General features: G+C 39.2%; 1 protein-coding gene across 1 annotated transcript in view; it reads right to left on the minus strand.

Moving 5' to 3' along the window:
• PTPRR (protein tyrosine phosphatase receptor type R) overlaps positions 1-20,981 on the minus strand; it is a 138,289-nt gene that overhangs the window by 3,537 nt on the left and 113,771 nt on the right. The window contains exons 10-15 of the mRNA XM_050969899.1: positions 20,725-20,809; positions 14,834-14,913; positions 12,694-12,831; positions 6,517-6,627; positions 5,182-5,339; positions 3,057-3,170 (exon numbers count right to left, since the gene is read on the minus strand). Of these exons, the coding sequence (XP_050825856.1) occupies positions 3,057-3,170; positions 5,182-5,339; positions 6,517-6,627; positions 12,694-12,831; positions 14,834-14,913; positions 20,725-20,809 (686 nt within the window). The remainder of the gene's footprint in view (positions 1-3,056; positions 3,171-5,181; positions 5,340-6,516; positions 6,628-12,693; positions 12,832-14,833; positions 14,914-20,724; positions 20,810-20,981) is intronic.

Here is a 20,981-nt window from a genome sequence, read left to right on the forward strand (position 1 = left end):
CGGATGTCATTCCAAGAATGTGCCTTTAAGGTTAAGAATGTGCAAAGTTTCTCGATGTCACAGTAAGTCTTGAAGATGCCTCACATCAAATATTTCCTGTTTCTGTTACAAAATATAAAAAATGAACCGGGGAAAAAAAGCAAGCTGAGCAGACCTCTGGGTCTGTCTTTTCACAAATTCACACAGACCATGGCTGTATTTACATCCTGGGCCAATATTTTGAGTGGATTGTCCATTTTCTCATATTGGCTCAGCACTGATGATTACTGTCAGATCCATTCACCCCATAACTTACACTAAGCAGCTAAGAAGGAAGTGGTACCTGGACATGCCCTACCTAGATGTCTCAATCCCTGTTGGAGTGCTTATTTAAAACTCTCTTTCCAGGGAGAGTTACATGGGCCATTAATTAAACTATTTTCCAGCATAACTTTTTGCCATCATATGCAATTTTTCTGGATGCTTGTTTGGTTTTCAGTGAACATGCTAGGCAATAGGAATGCTTTGGTAAGTCACTACAACACTACTTATGAGTCCCTCAAGTCAGCTCTTTTCTTTTTTCCTATTGCTTGATTCACTTTGGTAGAAATGTGGTCATGGACCCATATGATAAAAACTCCACATAAGAGTGGACATCCCTGAGTGTGTTCATTCCAGTAGTAACTTGTGTTTGGAAGATGCAGCTCTGAGTGGCCAGGAGCCTACTGGAGACAGGAAATCAGGGATAAAATACTCAGTGTACCTCCTAGCCAGGTTCCTGGATCCAGGTGGTCAGATAAAACCATCCTACTCTCCTTTTATTTTGTTGGGTTTTTTTTTTTAGTGCAACGTGATGCATGAAGAAAAAACTGCTGGCCAGCATAATGAGGAAGAAAGCCTCAGCACTGATCCTGCTCTGCACATGACTGTACCCCACTGCTAATGTTGGCTGGGCTGGTAACTGCACTGCAACAACACGACGGCCACAGCCAGCTCTTGCAGCCAGGTCTAGTGGGCTTAAAGTTCATTTTGCCATCTTCATGGCATGTGTAATGACCCTATCTCACACACCACCTGCCAGTGACCACCATGTCAGGACTGTGACAGCAGGGGAGGCCAGTCTCATTGAGCTTTGTCCATGTAAGAGTGACTCTTGGCCACTTTATGGACCCATGATCTGATAGGGCTGGCACTGGCTACTGTAGTCTTAGGGGCTGCTAAACTTTGCCTTAATAATCATGACTATAAACTGACTGCCTGGTCAGTGAGGTTCATTCTGCAATATGGCAGTTGGGGAAAAAAAAAACAAACCAGAAAAGAAAAGACAGGTTTTGGTTACTGAGTTTTATCCAGAAAAATGTCTTTAAAAATTAAAACAGAGACATACTCGTTGTCTCAGGCAATGCCTGTGAATATGAAACAAGATCTCTATAGTCTATACAATCTGAAACTTGAAAAAATACAGAAATGTACAAATCACAATATTTAACAATTCTTATAACAAGTTTTGTGTCATGGAAATTGCTGTTATGAATGTTATATTTGGGTCAGATTTCCATTCTCTTTTGAAGTTTATCTAGGATACTAAGATGTAAAAGAAAGTTCATTAGGCAAATCCACTCAATAAAATTGTTTTGTCAGTTAATAATGCTGAAAATCTGGGTTGTTTTTTTATGTCTGAAATAGGGATATTAAAAGAGGCAGCTGAGACCAGAGTTTGCTTTCACTTCTCTATAATGGATTGTAAAAGCAAGGAGAAAAAGATTTTTTCATAATAGAAATACTAAAATGGGGAAGAACTCTTCAAACCTTTCTCAATAAGACATATAGATATTCAGAAAAGAGGTTTGGAAATTTGCAGTTGGTAATTTAAAACAGAGTAAGCATTTTTCTCTCAGCTATTCCTTCTTATTTTGTTGCTGAGATTTTTAGGTCAATAACTCCCTTTGGAGAATTTTACACTCCAAGTGGCTCATGTTGCCTTGTAAAGATCATATTACAATGTCTAGTATGATGAAGCCATACGGGAGGGGAAGGCAGAGGAGATAATCCATAAATACAGTCAACTATATGGATTCTGGTCCTTCCGCACTTCATGGTTCCAGTACCTTTCAGAGCTCTTCTCAACATGAAAAATTCGGTATTAACCCTTTGACCTAAGCTCCTTTTCAGCATTTGCACCCTATGGATTGTTTTCATTTAAAGAAGGCACGCATATCAGAAGCAGTTAAGATACTTGCAAGGCCATTATAGGACCTGTACCTACAGCAGAGGAGGAGACTCCTCTATTCTTGGTGCAATCCTGTTTATTTACTTTATACAAAATCCTGTTTTTCTAAACAGAATAAGAAAGAAAAGTACAACCCAACCAACAGCTTCCATTGTGCACAATACCCACATCCTCCTTTAAAACACAAATCCCTCTTCAGCCATGGTTTCATAAAACAAAGCACTCTGCAACAATGCTGGCTTACACTGTTCCTGCTCCCAAGCTGTGAATTCAGTCAGGGAATTGATCTGACTCCAGAAAAGTCTGGAACAAATGCCTTGGTATTTTCTTAGGCTGGGTAAACTTGCCAACTCCATTCAAAAGGACCCCCAGCACAGCTGAGGAAATAGCAACAGCACTAGATTTGTCTTTCTCCAGTGCTCAAAGAAGCTACACACTCAGTGAGCTGGATTTCTTCATCTACCCAGGCTCAAAAAAAATCCTTTGTCTCCAGTATGCCTCACCTCTCTTGTGTCCCAATGGGATGATACAGACAGCAAGCAGAAAATTTTAGTGGGGGAAAAGAGAAGTGGCAAGTGCCCAGCAACTACAGGGTTGTAATTTCAGGGGAATTTCATTCAATGGAAGTTTCACTCAGAAAACAGTATGATTCCTTATTCAGGACCTAAATACATATGCTGCCTTGATTATTCAGTTAATGTGGTCATACAAGTCAGCAAAAGCAACATTTCATGTAAAGAAACAGCCAACTGTGAAAATATTTTCAGAATCATTACTGATCATTACCAAATCATTTTGGTAATTTTTTCAGAATCATTGACTGATTTGTGGTTCTTCTGGAACTCACCGGTCCACTCGTAGCTGGCAGACAATGCTCAATGCATCTACAACTCCCTCTTCCTTTAACTGCTGGCAACCAATGGCTGTGGCAATAAAACATCCAGTCCTTCCTATACCAGCACTGAAAGAAAAGGCAAAATTTAATAGGGGAATGAAGTTCACAGATCCAGAAATTACATGGAAAACACTAAATAGCTATGAAAATAGAAAAACAAAAGAAACTTGGAATTGCAAGAACCCACACTTCCTGGGTGCATGTCCAGCAAGGCTGACTTCTCAGCTCACTTTCACAGAGAGAAATGAAAGTGTGCACTGTTCCAGCAGTCCAGTTGTGGGTAATTGTGAGGCTTACATTTTTTCACATTGCACACAAGTGTATGGTAAGAAAACCAAGTTTCATTAGCACTACAAAATCTGACTATTCTCTGGCCCAGTCCAAGCAAACGATGGAGATATGTATTGAAAAGGAGAAGAAGCCAAACTAAAATCAAAATTCAGTAGGGCTTTATGTTTAAAGTCCTCAAATTATACAGGGGTTCTGCTAATCATATCTCTAACCATGAAGGCAAAAAGGACCTAGACCCATGCTGAGGAAGTTAACTCTCTCTCCTGTGATTCCGAAGGATGGTGAAGGACTTGGTGCCATAGCTCCCCAGGTTTTCTTGATGCCTGCTGGGAAACAGCCATTTTGGCTTTTTTTTATCCCTGAGGCCTCAACTATTTTGAGAATCTCTGCCCCACTCTGTTTCTTGCTTAAGTAATACAGAATGCAGTGCACCTCATGGCTTTCATGCTGAATGGCAGGAAAATTGGCAAAAATATGTTAAAAAATTAATTTGGGGTGGAAGTCTTCCCAGTCTTCTCACTCAGACAAAAAGGAAGAAACTGTCTGACTGGAAAATGGAGTGTGAGATTTGCAGACCATAATGTACTGAACGTATAGATAGCTGAGTTGTGACTGAAGAACTATGAATTTTAATCACAACTGGGATGATATCTTAATCACAATTGAGATGATATCTCTCTTTAATCATTAATAAATTCCCGCTCATGCTTACAGACCTTACTGTATCACTCATCTCAGAAAGACATCCCATTCTTCTGAAGACCTCCATTACTGAAGATCTGTACTAAAAAAAGGGCAATCTCAATAGCTATCCACAGATTTCTGCATTGTTAGGGAAACTACAATCCCTGATAAATACAGCTGCATAAAATTTGGGGAAGTTGCTTATTCATCACATTCTAGTTTTCAAAAATTATGGGTGGTTTAAATTTGTCTTCCATTTCTCTAAATCTCCTAAATATGGAACTGGAAAGAAGTTGTTCAAGAGGAAAAGTTCTGATTTAATATACTTCTAGGAAAAAAAAAAAAGAAGTATTATCTCAACTGTAAGAGATGTATCATCACTGTTATGAGACAAACCAAGTATGAAAACACTGATTTCATTTTTACTTTCTGTTTTGCTTCATCTACTTCTTTCCACCAATAATAAAGCCAGTGCTACTTCCTTCAATTATTTAAATTGCAACATGGGGTAATGAATCAATATAAAGCAATAAAATAGAATTAAACTAGAATTATTAGAAGGTCATCTTCTTGTGCATTATAATCTGTGTGAGTAAAGCTCTATTCTTGAGTACTGAATAACTCTTTGCTCTTGAATATCCAACCAACTGCTTGTGAAAATGTTCACAAATTGCAATACTGATGTGTTTTGGTCTCCAAATTTGTACCCAATTCTTGCTCCTCAAAACTGACTTGCTTTACAATGCACTTTGCATACTGGTCACCAGGCACTGCACCTGAATTAGGTATGTAATCATGCGGCAAGACAAAAAAGTAAGAAAATCATAAATAAAAAACAAAAGGAAAATAATTTTTCCAGCTAGTCTTTCAAAAGCAGAATTCATTAGCAGAAATAGAGAACAGTTCAGAAGCAATCTACTAACAACAAGGGAGTTCTCTCCCAAACTCATATCCTTAGCTATGAACTAAAAAACTCCATTAACATGAAGAGGAACTGGGGAATTTTGCTTTTCCCCAAACAGATTCTTTAGGAGGGCTATTTGATGCAATTTGCTGTAGCCTTGCTTTAGGCAGTCACTTAAGAGAAGGCCTGGCTAATTACCTGCAGTGCACAACGACAGGCCCTCTGCCCAGTGATTCCAGCCTGTCCTCTTCCACGTCCAGCATGAGCTGCAGCAGGGGCTGGGCGCTGTCGGGGGTTTTGTGGTCCGGCCAGGACGTGTACCAGTAGTGCTTCACACTGCGGGACTGACTCCCTTGCTGGAAAGAACACCCACATTTCACATGAACAACTGTATTCCTTTTAGTTCTTACACTCTTATGGTAAAAAGACAGCAAAAATGTTAAGAGAGATTAAACAATTTTTTGTATTAGACTTGGAGGATGTAACTGTGGGTGGAACTGATGTGCTGCCAGACACGCAATTATAAGAAGGTTTTGTGCACCTGAAAACTTGGCTGGTTTTCCAGCTGTGTAAGTTCTGTTTTCTGACCACTGACTTTTCCAGCTGTGTAAGTTCTGTTCCTCTGACTACTAACTTAATGACTGTATTGCCAACTGGGAATTGTCAGATGCCTGTGTTATATCAGCAACAACATCTAGAGAGAATAGCTTGATGTAAGCTTCTGAATTTCTAAATAATCATGTATTTCTCCCTTTTAAGGTCATTATAAAGCTCTGACACTAAAATTACAAGGGAATTGAAGTTAAAGATGCAGAAGAACTGCCCTTCTAGATTAGCAAGATATCCCAGTTTGTTCAGTTATTCTCTCCAAAAGAGTCTGCTACCACTTACTTCAACAAGGGGCTGAATATGGGCTAGGGTAATTTGTACTGGATGATATAATTTCTGCTCACTTCTCAATGCTGGAGCTGAAACACGACACAAATTTTCCTAATACATTATTTATTGTAATGCCCTGTCAGGAGTAGAAGGTCAATCTGATAGCATGAGAGTGTAATAAGGGAGTCAGCTCAGAAGAGGGGCATCTGTCTTATTTTGCACAATTAATGTTTGGTGAGAACCAGGAAAGCATGAAGATTTCTTTATATCCTTCTTTTTAGCCCCTCAGATAGGTTGTAGTTGCACTCAGCACACAACATGAGCAGCGTATATTTTTTTAGAAGGATGCTATGCTAGTTCTGTCATTAACTAAAATCCTTTTACTTTGCCTTGGCAATGCTAAAAGGGCCTCAAAACAAATGCAGTTTAAGAGAATGAAACTTGCACTCTTTTTTGAAGCCTTTTCTATTGCCAGAGTCATACAAAGTGGCAATACAATAAGTATTCCAGTACTTTGGTCTCAACCCTACCTTGCAGCTTCATAGCTCCTCCTGCAGAAATTTATACCCTTTAAAAAAGCCAACACTTAAACTTCATTTAACAATAAGGAAAAGAGAGCATTGTGAATGATGCTTCTCAGATGCAGATTGTTACCTTTATTGTAAGCTGACGGACAGTGTAGTTTTTGCATTCTTGCACACTGTTAACAAGGACTTCAACCTTCCCATAGATTCCTCTTTTCTCTGGCCAATAAAGCACACATTTCTGGAAAGCAAGCATCAGTGTCATCAACAAACTGAATCCTGGAGCCATATTCATATCTAACTTTTACACAGAATGTATTTTTCTGCAAAATTCAGATGAATTCAACTGAAGTGCTTATTATGTCAGAAGTATTCCTAGATAAGATTTTGCAGTTTTTACTGAATGACTTAGGCCTGGTTTTCAGGATCTGAGTTTTACAGTATAGATCTCTTCCACAGAACAATTTGCACAGCTGTTTTTATTCTTAAAAGCTCAGTGAAGTTCAGTTATAGGAATTATTTTCCACATTCAAAATTAAAGTTTTTTTTTTCCCTAGAAAACTCTAAAAATCAACTTTTGAAGTTTTGTCTTTCCAATGGGGACTTCCTTCTGAGCAAGAGATTCAGAATTTGTCCTCTGCTCACAAGACTTTTTATCCTGTTTACTCTCCTGGGCCCTGATACAACACAGCATGTAAATGTGTCTTTAGAGCTTACTAAACTCAATTTGACTTAATGTGCATGTTAAAGTATTTTGAAGAGCCTGAGTTGTTTTACTATATAACTTTCTGGAAATTAGTGTTAAAAAAATTCTTCAATCTTGCTAGAGCTACACAAAATTTTAGGCAGAATTCTCAATGAATCAATAGTTTCACACTATTTCAGCAACTTATCCGACAAACTTCTACTAAAAAGGAGATGAAGAAATAGTATTTACAAGGCAAATAATTTTATTTTCTCCTTGTAATAGTTTGCTTATATTCTTCAGTATTCATTTCAATTAGAGTATCTCTACAGGCTATATGAAAACAAATATCTCTGTTGTATAAATACTTCTCTGGAAATGGATGCTATATGAAAACAAATATCTCTGTTGTATAAATACTTCTCTGGAAATAGATGCTTATTCCCTTAAGAATGTAAGGTGTTTGATAGCCACATTTTCTGAAATAATCCTGCTCAGTCCAACTCATTCATTAAATAAAAAGACTTCCCAACATTTAAAGGAAACCTTCTATTTTAATATCCAATAGACAGGTATAAAAACCCAACCAAACAAACAAATAAACAAACAAAAAAACCCCAAATCCCAAGAGAACAGTTCTACAATAACAGGAATCCCAGAAAGACCTTGTTTGTATTTCCTCATAAACTCTTGCTGAAGCAACTGGTATACATGTAGACAGTAGCCTACATTATGCAGCAAAATGAAACAATGCCTTTAATATAATTAATTGCCATAAAGCATAACTTCCAGTAAATACTGCTAAAAATAATCCAGATAAACAAGTGGAATGCAAGTCTTTACCACGAGGTGTGATATTTAAGTTGCTACTTGATAACCCAATAGTGGATTGAACTAAATCACCTCAGTTGTATAAATGCTCTTCTAAAAATAGATGCTCATTACCTTAATAGTGTAAGGTGTGTGAAAGCCACATTTCCTGAAATAATGCTGGCCATTCTGACTGGTTTCGTTCAAATCCTGTCTTGTGCAGAACTACTCGAACATCCTAAATTTGCTGTCTCCCCGAAGAGATCGAGAATGGCAATAAAATACTCAGAAATTTGTATGAAAAAGAGTGTTCACAAGTTCCACAGTCTACCCATGTGACACATATAGTTACTATCATCTGCCAGATCTGCAGTTCATGCCCCTCCCTGGGAGTGTAGTTTTCAGTGCTAATATGGGAAAAAGAAAAGTCTAAATACACAATTGTGCCCTGACAATCAACAATAGTTGAGTAAACTCCTGAGACTTCTTGATAAATGTGAGCATGCAATGCTCACTACAAAACCTTCAGGCACTCCAGAGTGTTTTTCTTGACTCTTTCCCAGAACTGGAATTGGCAACTTGTGCTGGGTGGACAATGAAATGTGGCTGTTCATTAAAATAACTTACATTTAACAGTCTGTCCACATTTAGTGAGATACAATGGATTATTTTTAACACTGTTGCTGTGCATCCTTTAAAAATACTGTGTGTTGCTGCTTTAAAAATAGCCTTGAAAATACAGGTGGGATAAGCTGATGCAAGCATTTCTAAGGAGTGTGGAATTAACATTTTTTGAAAGCTAACTGAAAAAAGGGGAAAAAATGGTGGTAGGAGTGATAAATTATCAGATATACAGAAAAGAATATACAAAATCTCAGGACCATAATAAAAACAAGTAAACTGCCTCAAGCTGTTACTTGTACATAAAAGAAAATTCTTCTCTGGTAGGTACATTTTAAATCCTTTCAAACATCAGATGTAGTGGATGAAGAGTCTGGTTTCCAGCCTCATGTGAGCAAGCAGTAAAAACCACTGCACACAGTATTTATCAGAAACAACCAAACATGGCCACTCCCCACCCCCAACTAAACATTCCCTGACAAACAGGAAGTTTTTACAAGAAACACTCTCTCACATGACTTTTACTTGATTTCAGCCTTTGTCCTTCCCCCTGCACCAGGCCTGCGGGCTTGGGCTTCCTTCCATTCCCTCTCTGGTCTCCTGGCATGCCCTATCCTGTGCCCACTGGGTGCCAAGCTTCATGGGACTGCTCCTGAGGTGGATCTCCATCACTGAGTGGGATCTGGCCCTGCCATGGTCTGGGGCTGGCACCCGTGATTTATCACAGTCAATGTTTTCAACTTGCCAGAGCTGTGCCGACTGCAGCCTGGTCCCCAGCTCTGCTGAATGGAGGAAGGCTGCCCCAGGTGACATGTTGTTTACTGCCTTTACATTCTCTGGATTGGGACCCTGAACAAAATTATTTAAAAAATTCTCAAGTATTTGTGCAGTTGCTTAACTTCGACTCTGCTTCTGGGGTATTTCTCCATATAGCTATGCCTATAAATTTATACATTAAAGGTACCAATAAAACAACAGTAAAGAATAATAACAGCAAAGCTTCTATTTCAGAATCCCTTTTTACTCCTGCCCTCTATTTACTGTCACTACTAACTCAAACATGAGAGGGATACTTTAAGAGGGCTTGCAGGATTTGCCTTCATATACTGAAATCCTCACAGTTAGCACCAAATCTTCCTAAGTTCTTCTAAAACCTATATATGGTACCAAAACTCAACTAATAAGTAATCTTTAAAGAGGTTTATGTGAAGTCTGTAAAAGGTAGGATTTCTGAATTCCAAAATCTACTTGGCTGTACATATATAAGGGTGGACCATATATAGACCAACTGGGAAAAATGTCGCATGAAATATGGCAGGAGCTTTAAACAGTGACTTAACAAGATTGTCCTAGATCATTACTGACAACAAGATTTGCATTAACTGAGTAATCTGATGCACCAGGCAGTATTAGTTCTCTGTTCTTGCAGAATGCTGTACAAGATTCTTTACTTACGCTTCCCAAAACATGTTTCCTGTTTAACAGGTAATGTTGCTGTTAAGTTTTGAAGGTAGAATAAATGCTTATTATTAATGTAGTACATAGCTCAATGACAAAAATCAGCTGATAAATAGAAGTCTATAAATTTCTCTGTGAAATAAGATATAGATATATGTCTGTGACATTCTTACATCCCACATATTTATCTAAATTCCACTGATTTACTGTTCTGACTAAACTCAGTAATATAAGAAAATTGTATGTGCCTTGTGTGTAAAGGTTTGGAGGATTGTGTCCTGGAGTATTAGTACAGAATCAGAGATGGTCACCCTCAGTTAGTGATTTATCTCACTCTCTCAAAGTGGGATGGACCATCCTCTGGAGGTGACTACTGCTCTTCAGTGACCACAAAGGGTACCTCGATCACTAGAGGAGATGTGGTTTTCCTCATACTAAGCCCAAAACCATGGCCTAGTTTCCAAGTTTCTCACCAGTTATTCAGGCAGAAGCTCCTTTGCTGTGGACTCTCCTTGCACAGGTTGATTTTCAATTTGTTCAAACATTCTGCAGTTTTGAGGACAGGTTTTACAAATTCTACATATTTCCTTCATAGAGCTGAAATAAATATTTTTCTCAGAACTCTACACTCCTATCTTCATCCATCTTGGAAAAACCCATACTTACCACAGCAAGTCTAAACCATTTTTTCATCTGATACATGGAAGTAACACTATAATAACCTTTATACATCCTAATTTCACACAATTCCCATTGCTAATGCAAATTTGTTATGCCAATATCTTGAACTACAACACTAATGTCCTAAATACTCTTTTAATGCAAAATAAATTAATTTATTGCTGAGATTAAGGTTTTTCATGTGTCTCTCATTTGAAAGCTCCTTCATTATACGTTACTTCATACATTACAGTACATCATAGCTCAAGTGAAGGCTGACTGGTGTTACACCAGATTAGGAATACAGCCTATACACAAGAGTCAGGTGTGGAAGTTTATTTGTTCAGGGGTGAATGTGGAGCAAATATTTTAGCAGTGAAGAAAATATGCTGAGCATTGCCAATAAGAGTTTGCTTTCTTTTCAATGGCAAGCAAGGTATCAGGAGGAACCTGCTGACAGTGGGAGAGCTCCTAAGGTTTCTAGACAGGACAGCTTGCACAAACACAGCCTCTCTATATAGCCTGGGAACGACTTGAGATTCCTCACCCTTTCTATGTGGAGGAAATTACCATTGCCAGGCACAACAATGCCTATAAACACCAGTGCCTAGAGCCTGCGTAACTCAGGTAAACACAGAGCTTCCTGACATGATGAAAACCACTGGGCACTTCTTTCAAGTCATTCTTCTTACACTGTGTCAGATGTGAGTGTTTAAACAGTCAGCATTTCCTCAGTGAAATACTTACTCTTTTGGTCTATTAGCTTGGTCGATTGCTATGCTTTCATGATTAATCCTAAATGTGGGATTCTGAACACCTCTTTGAACAGCATGGTGCAAAATGGCACCTAATTTGGGAATAGGTCTTAGGACATTTTACAGGACCAACCTACTTTTCATATACAATTTCTTAAAATCCCCTGGATTTTAAGTTCATGTTGGAAGTCCTAACTCATGCTGAGAAAGAGAGAAGCAACAATAAAGGGCAGGAAAAAGAAGACTATGTCTACTGAGTGCATATTTAAATGGAGCAGTGAGTTTGAGCCCTGGGAATGCACTCAGACTCTTGGTCCTTGATCACTCAGACTAGAAACTTTGCCTGAATAAACTCTGTTGCTCTACCATCATGCATCTGAGTTTGAATAGCAGGGGTGTGAGTGTAGCAAGGGAAATACAGCCCTGGTGCACACGGCTGTGTGCTGAGATGTGATTGAGGCACCTACCTGGAGCTGGGAATCATTACTAAGTCTGGACTCGGGAAAAAAGTCTATCTCCTTTATTTCTGACTCTCTCTTGTCCACAAGCCCTGTAAACCACTTCTTTAGCATTCAGTCTTCCAGAACAGGTTTTTTATTGGTCTTCTGCATGGGAGAGTGATTTTTGTTCTTAATTTTTGGTAGTCAGAAGTATGGGCACTGGCACTATCAAAGAAAGCCTGACAAAAATTTACATGATTACTAAATAAAGATATTGAAGACATGGTTTGGAATTGATGCAAAAGTCATGGAATGCATAACAGGCAGTTAGTTGGCCATTAGCCACTAAAATACAATTGTCAAGTCTAATTGATACCATGGTAAAGAGTATTATTTCCATTCTAAGTTCCTCTTTGGTGTTGGCATCTGGGAGCCCATAATGTATTTCTGGGATGGTCCAGAAGATTTGTAACATTGGAAATGGATTAAATCTCTGACATTATAGCAAAGTGCAAACTTCAGCCATGTAAAAAAAAAAAAAAAAGGCTAATCATAATATTAACCATCTAATCTTTAAATATCAGAAAGTAAAAACAAAGTACAGAGGTGAACAACAGATAAATGAGGTGTTTCTTAAAAAGTTAGGAACCCAACAGCATAGATCTAGGAAATGGACTCTTTTTTGTAATACATGGTGTCTTACAATGGCTATGCTATTACACTTGATGTATTTGGCTACCCTCTCACCATTTTTCACATATCTTATTAACAGATTAGTTAAGAACCAGTTATCTGCTAGCTTCCTTCCATATTGTCTAAAGTCTCTTCTACAGTATGCAGCCATAGGAATAATTTCTCAGTTTTGCCAGTTGTCATACCTCATTTTTTTCTTTCAGCTTTGTGATCATAACAATGACAGGGCTGTCTTCTTGCCAAACCATCTGCCAGAAATCATTCACGGTATTAATCATGGGTCCCTGAGTTGCAATGAAAGCCTTCTCTTTACCTCCATAGCCCTAGTTTAGAAACAGACACAAAAGCATTTACTTTAAATTCATGTGATAATCTATACTGCAGGTGAATAAAAGATCAGAAGGGGAAGAAAAGTTAATCTGAAAAAGAAAATTGAACTGAAAGAAGTTACAACTAAAAGTAGAGCAGATGAGAATTTTTTCAGTAGAACAGGTTTTTCACTGGAAACCAATTTTATGAACTTACATGGTCCTGAAAATACAACAATTCCTCACAAATTTCCCTGCTTACTTGGCTTCTTTTAGCTAACTCCATTTTTCAATTTACTGGGACTTTCCTCATCCAGTGGTACTTTAATCTATAATTTAAATTTCAGCAGTGTTTTCAAGGTAGTTTATAGTCAGTAAGCTACAGGAGAGAAAGGAAGAACTATAAAACTTATATCTACAAAGACTCTGCTATCCATGTTTTCTAAGGAAGAAGTGCCTTTATGAGACTTTATAGGAAGGACAACATATAAAGGGAGTAAAGAAAGTTCCAAGACACACATGAATGTTCAGAAAGTCAAAGAAAGGTCAGGCAAACAGTGAGGAAGCAGAAGAGAGTGAAAGACAAGAAGAAATGGGAAAAACAAGACATATCTTCTTATTTTTTGTGGGAAAAGGAGAAGTTATGATTTTGTGCAGTGAGAGGGTGCCCAGCTAATGTAGGAGAGAGCCTGGCAATGTCTGAAAGGAATGAGTGAATGGAAAACAGCATGAGGAGGTGTGGGAGCCTCTAGCCTTGGGTCTTCCTTTTGGGAGCCTTTCTTCATGACAGCTGCTACTCATTGCACAAACCAGTGGGATAATCCTGAGCTGGCACACACTGTCCTTCAGGCATTCACCAATCTGCCTGAACATACTTTGTGCAAGCCAGGTCTGTCAGGATCCCAGCAAGCCCAATGATTTTGTATGCATGGATCTGAAATTTCATTTCATTGCTGGGTTGCAGTTTTTTCCACAGTTGCTGACAGTTCAACTAGTGTTAGTAGCAAGAAGAATCACCATATGTGAGAGTGAAGGGTGCTGGCACAGGGAAAAGGGAGAACTCAGAGGACTCAACATATGGCCTGGCTCTTGGACATGATGCAACTGCTGTCCAAATAGAACCACTCTGCTTACTTACATGAGGATGTCTGAAATGCTGAAAGTGAGGCAGGGTAAGGGGCATGGTGCTGTGTACCTACTGTTAATTAAGGAAGCAACATCACTGTAGAGCTCTGTGGCCAAATTTTCATTGCACTATTACCTTTATTCCAGCTGAGGGTCTGGATAATAACTCTATAGAAAACATTTAATTTTATAGCTAGAGGACTACACTCCTAAAATATGATTGAATTAGTTTCTTTGTAGTCTATGTAGCACATATTCTGTCATGAGTTCAAGAAAGCTCTGTGTGCAGGTGTGTGTGGCTGCGTGTGTGATCAAGGACTATAGCATACCTGACACTTTGAAATACTGCTTTCCATCAGGGTTCATGCTTGGTTATGTCACTGTGTCATGGGACCAGTACAGGGAGTAAAATGTGAATGGCTGTGTTGTGGCACATGTGAATATTTAACATGTCTGTTTATGTTCCTTTTCACAAACTTGTTATAGTATTTATTTAATTACTTAACAGTTAATTTCAGGACTCTCAATTGGTATCTTGAAAGTACTGGTATCTGTCACTGTTAAAAGGTAGCCCTCTTTACTACAAGGCAGTAGGTCAATATGAAACAGTGAATACCAAAGTAAACAGATAGTAATGCATGTGTTTCTTAATGTTTTTCATAAACTATTTGGTAATTTTTTTATTACAACCATTTCTGTACCTTCATGACTATGTGGTCCTTGTTAGAAATGGCTCATGAAATTATTTCTATCACATATGTAGACAAAAAGATTTGGAATTATCAATGAGGATGGGTAACAATAAAATAAGTGGCAACCTGGCAAAGCCAGTTATTCACACGGCAAATAAAATATTTTCTCAAAAGTACATGAAGAGTGTACATTTACTTACCCTAATGTAGTTAGCATTTATGTAGGTACTCAAGGAGTCAGATGGATTTTTTGGTTTCAAATACACTCTGCTTAGAGGATCTAAGAGCACAAGGAAGATGGAAATTAATAAGAAAACCCATAGTTTGAAGATTTCTAAAGAGAATCAAAGACTTTCTGAAGGAAAAAACCTACTGTTATTTGGGGATGTCAAGCAGTAAAGAGTTATGCACCAAATTCTTCCCTCTGCAAAGGATCATCACATGTAACTAAGGCACCCCTGTAGCGCACAGTGCTGGCAGGTGCAGAACCATCTCAGTGAGCTGTGGGCACTGAAGCACTGAAGTAACACTGACAGGCCCAGGCAATGCTCAGTGGGGTCAGGTCTGCCCGTGCTGCCTTTGGGCTGACCTGCCTAGACTGTCTCTGAAGCCTGGGTCCTATCATTGGACAGCGGCTCCTAATTACAGCAAGCCCTTTGAACTTGACTTTGGTACTTTGGTCAGAAGCTGCAGTGTTCAGTGACTACACTGGACAGTTGGATTTGTATTAAGACTCCTCTGCCTCGGATAAAATAAAATATATGTCTTTTACACCACTTTAAGTTTACTGTAAGGGGCTAGACTAGGTAATCCATACTCTTCCCTTCAGTCCTGTGTCTTCATCTGACACAATCTGTGACCATTCATGTGTATTGGACTAGAGACACAATGCCAAAATACAGGAACATTTTCCGTCACACTCTTCTTTCCTTCAGTCTTGGACGCTCTAGAATGGAGTGGGGGGCCAGTTCTATTGAGTAAAGAGCTGGGGGTTATTAAATCCCTCCTGGAAAGGAAGGTTTTGTGTCTTCATTTGTAATGATGTGATTCCCCCCCCGCCCTCCCCCATGCAATACCATTTTGGAATTAAAGCTGCACATTCTCAAGTATACAATGTAACAGGCAGGGAACAAGATGCCAATGTTGTGGCTTTCTAGGGACGCAATTGACTTTCTTCACACTTTTTCCGAAAAAATATTCTATCACTAAAAAATGATATACAAATATTTCTATGCTGAAAAAAATCTTTTCCTCTGGCAATTTGCTTAAATACTTAGTTATAATCAGCAGGTTTTTTGACAGTATACAGACACATTAGTTTGGAAATAGTCTCTGGATAGCTCCTTTGCTGAGTGCAATCTAGACAATGCATTTAAAGATACATAGGTGGGTACTGAGCTGGAAAGATATTAAAAAACACTGTTTAGTGTGTGGCCCTGCTGTTTACACAAAAAATATAGAACTGATATATATCCATATGCTGCAGCAAAACCTAGTATTTTCAGAGTTGCTTCTGAATTTCTTTTGTGACTTTTCATCCTCTTCCTAAGAACACGATAAAACCTTTGCAAATCAAAGGAAGAGGAGGGATGATCCCAAACATACTTTATGTTCTTTTCCCGCTGGAGGTCACAGGAGCACTTCGGACAGGAGTGGAGCCTTTATAGAATCCAGGATGATGTTTTGAAAGTATGTTTCTTAAAATATGCAAATGACTGCATGACTTCAAAGTCTGCACATGAAAGTCTTATTTTCTGTGGTTAATAGCACTACGTGAACCCTAATTAACTTGTTTTAAAATATCTTTGTACTAATTTTCCTAACTATTTTCACTTAGAGCTCTTTTAGAGCTTTTTTTTTCCTTTAACAATATGAGGACAGGAAACCTCTCATTTCTTTTCAGCACAGAGTGGTTATTAGCCATTTCCACAAATGCCTCAGGCTACGTGGCCTTGAAAAAACACCCGCTTCCTCTAGCTCACACAATGCCTCTGATTCTGGTGTTGCTTGACCCCTACCTTAAAAAACCTCTTCCAAGCAGACCCAACATCCACTTTAATTACCATGTCTTGAGATAAATCCCTCTGTTACTAGGGAGCAGCTAAATCAGCTTCACAATTTCTGAGACCTCCTTCCAACTCCAATCAATGAAACAAACACTGCTTCCGAACAGGAATCTTTTATAAATTACCAGTCATGATCAGTTATGAAATAGGCAAGTGTTGTAAATTGAGCTCTGAGAAGAGGAAAGCCTGAGCGATGCTAAAGATCCAGACCACTAGGCAATAACCAGACACAAATGGAAGTCATTAGCTTCCTCCTGAATGACAAATACCTTGGACATAATGATCTTATCCTTAAGGATGGCAAAGTCTTGGAGTCTGAAGCTACAGCAGAAAGACAGATGTTGACTGCAAGGTTGAATTCATCAATGTCTATAAAGTACCTGAAAATGCACTGGTGCTGTTAAACACTTATAATTACTAATAAAATATGTCTTCTATAGTTGTAAATGAGGCAAAATAACTGCTATTTTTTCCCATCTATCTAGGAAGTCTGGAATAGTTCAATCAGTAGACTAGAAGGTGCTGCTTCTAACTCCACCTTTAACAAGTTAATTTTGTCCTGACTTTATAATTTTGGAGGAATAGGAGGGTGTTAAAGGGAATGTAACTTGGCTCCATGAGAGTGCCTGGTGCAGGGAACAAGCAGGGTTATATGGTAGCAGTGCTGGACATCCTCTCACCATGCCATGGATACTGGAGGATCATTCACTCCGTGCACTCCATCGGTGCTTTCATTAGGGAGCAGAACTGGAGCAAATATGACTGTTTGAAGTCAGGATGTGGGAGTTAAAGGGAGCTCAAAATTTTCAGTATCAAGAAAACAGTTTTCCAGCATCTGTTTATATGCTTTAATAATAAAGTGCTTTGATCATATGATTTAACCTTCTCCTTGTCTTTAGTGGAATGTCAGAGTGAGTGTTAGCACAAGCCATAGATTGTGGACTTCTGGGTCTGACCCCCTAAGTGGTTTCTATCTTCATGTTAGTGTGAATCTGCTGTTCTGCCCAGGGTATTTTCATACAGACTTTTGACTTAAGGTTAATCTTCAGAGCGGGATAGGGTATGGTAAACTAATGGATGTGTTGCACATACAAAGATACCCACAGAATAGTGTTAAACTACTTGATCCTTTATAAGCAAAAGTCCATGTGTACTCTGAAATACCACAGGAATTCTGCTTCTGGTTTGAGATGGACAAGTGAGACAGGAAGTAGGAAAGATATAGGGCTGAAGAAGTAGCAGGAGATACAGAAGACAGTAGGAAGCTGAGGTCCTGCTGCAGGGACGTGCAGTGGGGGCTGCAGGAGACAAGCAGGCAGAAGTGAAGATGTGGAGTAAGAGGATGAGGAATGAGCAACAGGGCTGCTATTCTGCCACAGGAATGTGGCTGTGGTGAGAGACTGGGCTGTGTGCAGGACTGGAAACCTGCTCAGAGGGTGTGAGAAATACTGTAGACTGGTGGCAGAGGGGATGCAGCTGAAGATACAGAGCAGGGTTTAACAGGAGCTATAGGTGGGGTCACAGTCAGGAGGAAGGATGGAGAAACACTGATCTTAGGGAACTGCTTAGCCTCTTGACTCTGATCCCACATTGGCCCCTCAGTAGTAGACATTATTGTAATGCAATTAACATTAGAGAACTTAAAGTGGCAGCCTGGTGTTTGCATAAGAGTCTTGGCTATGTTATACTACAACTGAAACATCTGTCATAGAATGCAACATCTCCCGTACTTTGTAGTTTTCCATATAGAATAATTTTCAATAGGCATTAGTTGTATTTCACATGAGTGTGTCTGGTTGGGTGGTATCTGCTAACATAAACCTGCCCTCATGCACCCTGTCACGGAGTTATCTCTTAGAAAATGAGAATGTCCACTACAGCATAGAGGGTGGAGCTGGCAGGACTGGGCATTTTTAGGATGTCAGTTGTCATCACAGGTGCCTCCATTCAGGAGACGCACCCAGTGCTGGGAATGGAAAAGCTGATGCGGGTGTACAAAGCAGCGGGTTGATATCATCTGAGCAGGAAACCAGGAAAGCTGTTCTATTTAATCACTCAAATCATTTCCAAACCCTCTCAGACTGGGTGTGGGGTGCACACATATTTATTATGAGCATGTGCCTCAATCCTCAAAATATCTTCTTTGAAAAACCTGGTGCTAACACACACCAAACCTTCTGATTTCTGTCAAAGAGGGCTACAAAGTGCCTGCCAGTGGGCAGCTGTGGTGCACACCAGCAGTGTGCTTGGATTGAAAATGTGCCATGGAGCTAGCAGCAATCCTGGCTAACTGGAGGTGAGGACACACAGGCACGCTGGTTCTCATAGCTCATCATCATCTGTTTTGAATTGGGACATTCTGTTGTGTCCCAATTCAAAACAGAAGCTGCAGTGCAACTGGACTCATTGCACTTGCAAGGCGTTGCTGGAGGGGAACCTGATGGTGGCTGGGGCAGCCTGGACATGCCCCAGCCATTCTCCCTTCCCATAGCCTGGAGATGCTATGGGAAGGGAGAACTCCTTCCAAAAATCTGCCAGTCAGGCAGAGGGGGGCTGGTGATATCTTGTCTCCGCTGCAGCTGATGGCAAAAGTCCTGCTGTCATCAAAGGGGTCAGGATTTCACCGTCTGTGTACATCCTGTTGACACCGGGCCAGACTCTTAAGGGATGCTGAATTATCTGATTGTTGGTATCTAACTTGCATTCAGTTACCTTCTGTCTTTAATTGCCTTCAATATTTCTTGACTGAACTCAGATGCACACAGCTATTGGTTGCAATAGATAAACTAACCTTGAACACAGTGAAAACTATTGCAGACTGAAGAGATGCAAGGACTCCACACAAGCTGCTTTCCCAGCTACATATCCCATTTCTGAGATTAATTTAGAGTGTAAAGGCCTTGACTGTAAGGCCTTGGTGTGATATGAACAAATTATAATGTTTTCAGGTTTGATGAGAGAAACCTCATAATTGAAGATATGTGAATTTGAATGACTAACATATAACATAGGCCTGCAAAGGATATTCTAGAGAGGTTTAGAAAGCAAATTTCTAGTTGATAGGATGTGCTGTCATTTTTAAAGTATTCTTCATTCCAAACCTAAGCAAGGGATTTACATTTTTCTGTGGGAATGTTCTGCAATATTTTGAATCACAGAACTTTTTCACTTTGGAGATGCCAAAAATTATAAAAACTCAACTATTCATGTCTATATTTAGTGTAATGTTAAAACTTTTGCAACCTATTCTGAAACAGAGCACAAAATAAAATGTTTAATAAAAGTGAAATGGAATATCTTATTATCCACCAACAAATGTTATGAAAATAGCTGTATTTCAGAGAAACATGTAGTTTGAAGGAAAACTATTCAACTGAAAAGTTTTCAATCACTTCCAATTATAACAAAGCAGTTGTATATGAAAATATATACAATGAAAATACCGAACCAGTATAGCAAGGCAGTAACAAGTTAAGAGCAATGAAGAGGCAGCACTGTGTCAGGAATGTAAACAAATTTCCACAAAGACAGTTTAGTGCATGGAGAAGAAAAAAGCAATCATCAGAGGACCTTTAAAGATGGAAGCCCACTAAAAGACAAGATAGGTTGCACTTGCTTTTTGTAGTCTGGGTTTTTTCAGTCCCAAGCATCTTGACCCAGCCAGAGGGAATTCAGTGACTGCAAGATGGTTTGGGCTATGATGAGGAGCTACTGCAAAGCATAGCAGACCTCACTGTCCTATCTGCCTGAGCTGCCTTTGAGAGAAAATCAGCATAAGGCAGGCTTGCCCTTCAGCACGTGGCTGGGATGCTGCTGACCTGTGCACCTGCTAAGGCATCCAGTGAGAGTTCTGCATTTGCCAGTCCTACAGCACTGGGCTTCTGTTATCTTTCTACATGGATTATAAATACAAGTATGAATGGGTACACATCAAGCAAATATAAACACAGTTAGATTTTCACAGCAATATGTTCTCTAAGCAGGACTAAATGTCATAGTAGGAAACCATGGGCTAGCTCACTTACTTGGCAAAATTGTTTTATAGCGGTTTTTGGTTCCATGACTCGGAATGTCAATTTCTTTGGGATCCACAAAATTCATTGGTATTTCCTATAAAAAATAAATTAAATCAGACTGATGTTTCCAAAGGAGCCATGCAGGAAATTATCACCAGAAGGCCATCTGCTGTTACACAACTGTCTCTTAACATCAAAGTTATTAAGAAAAAAAGTGGTTCCCACCTCAAGCCTGTCAACACCCTTCCTTTAATAAACACAGGGAG

Source organism: Serinus canaria, chromosome 1A, assembly GCF_022539315.1.
Source record: "Serinus canaria isolate serCan28SL12 chromosome 1A, serCan2020, whole genome shotgun sequence".
Taxonomy (NCBI): Eukaryota; Metazoa; Chordata; class Aves; order Passeriformes; family Fringillidae; genus Serinus; species Serinus canaria.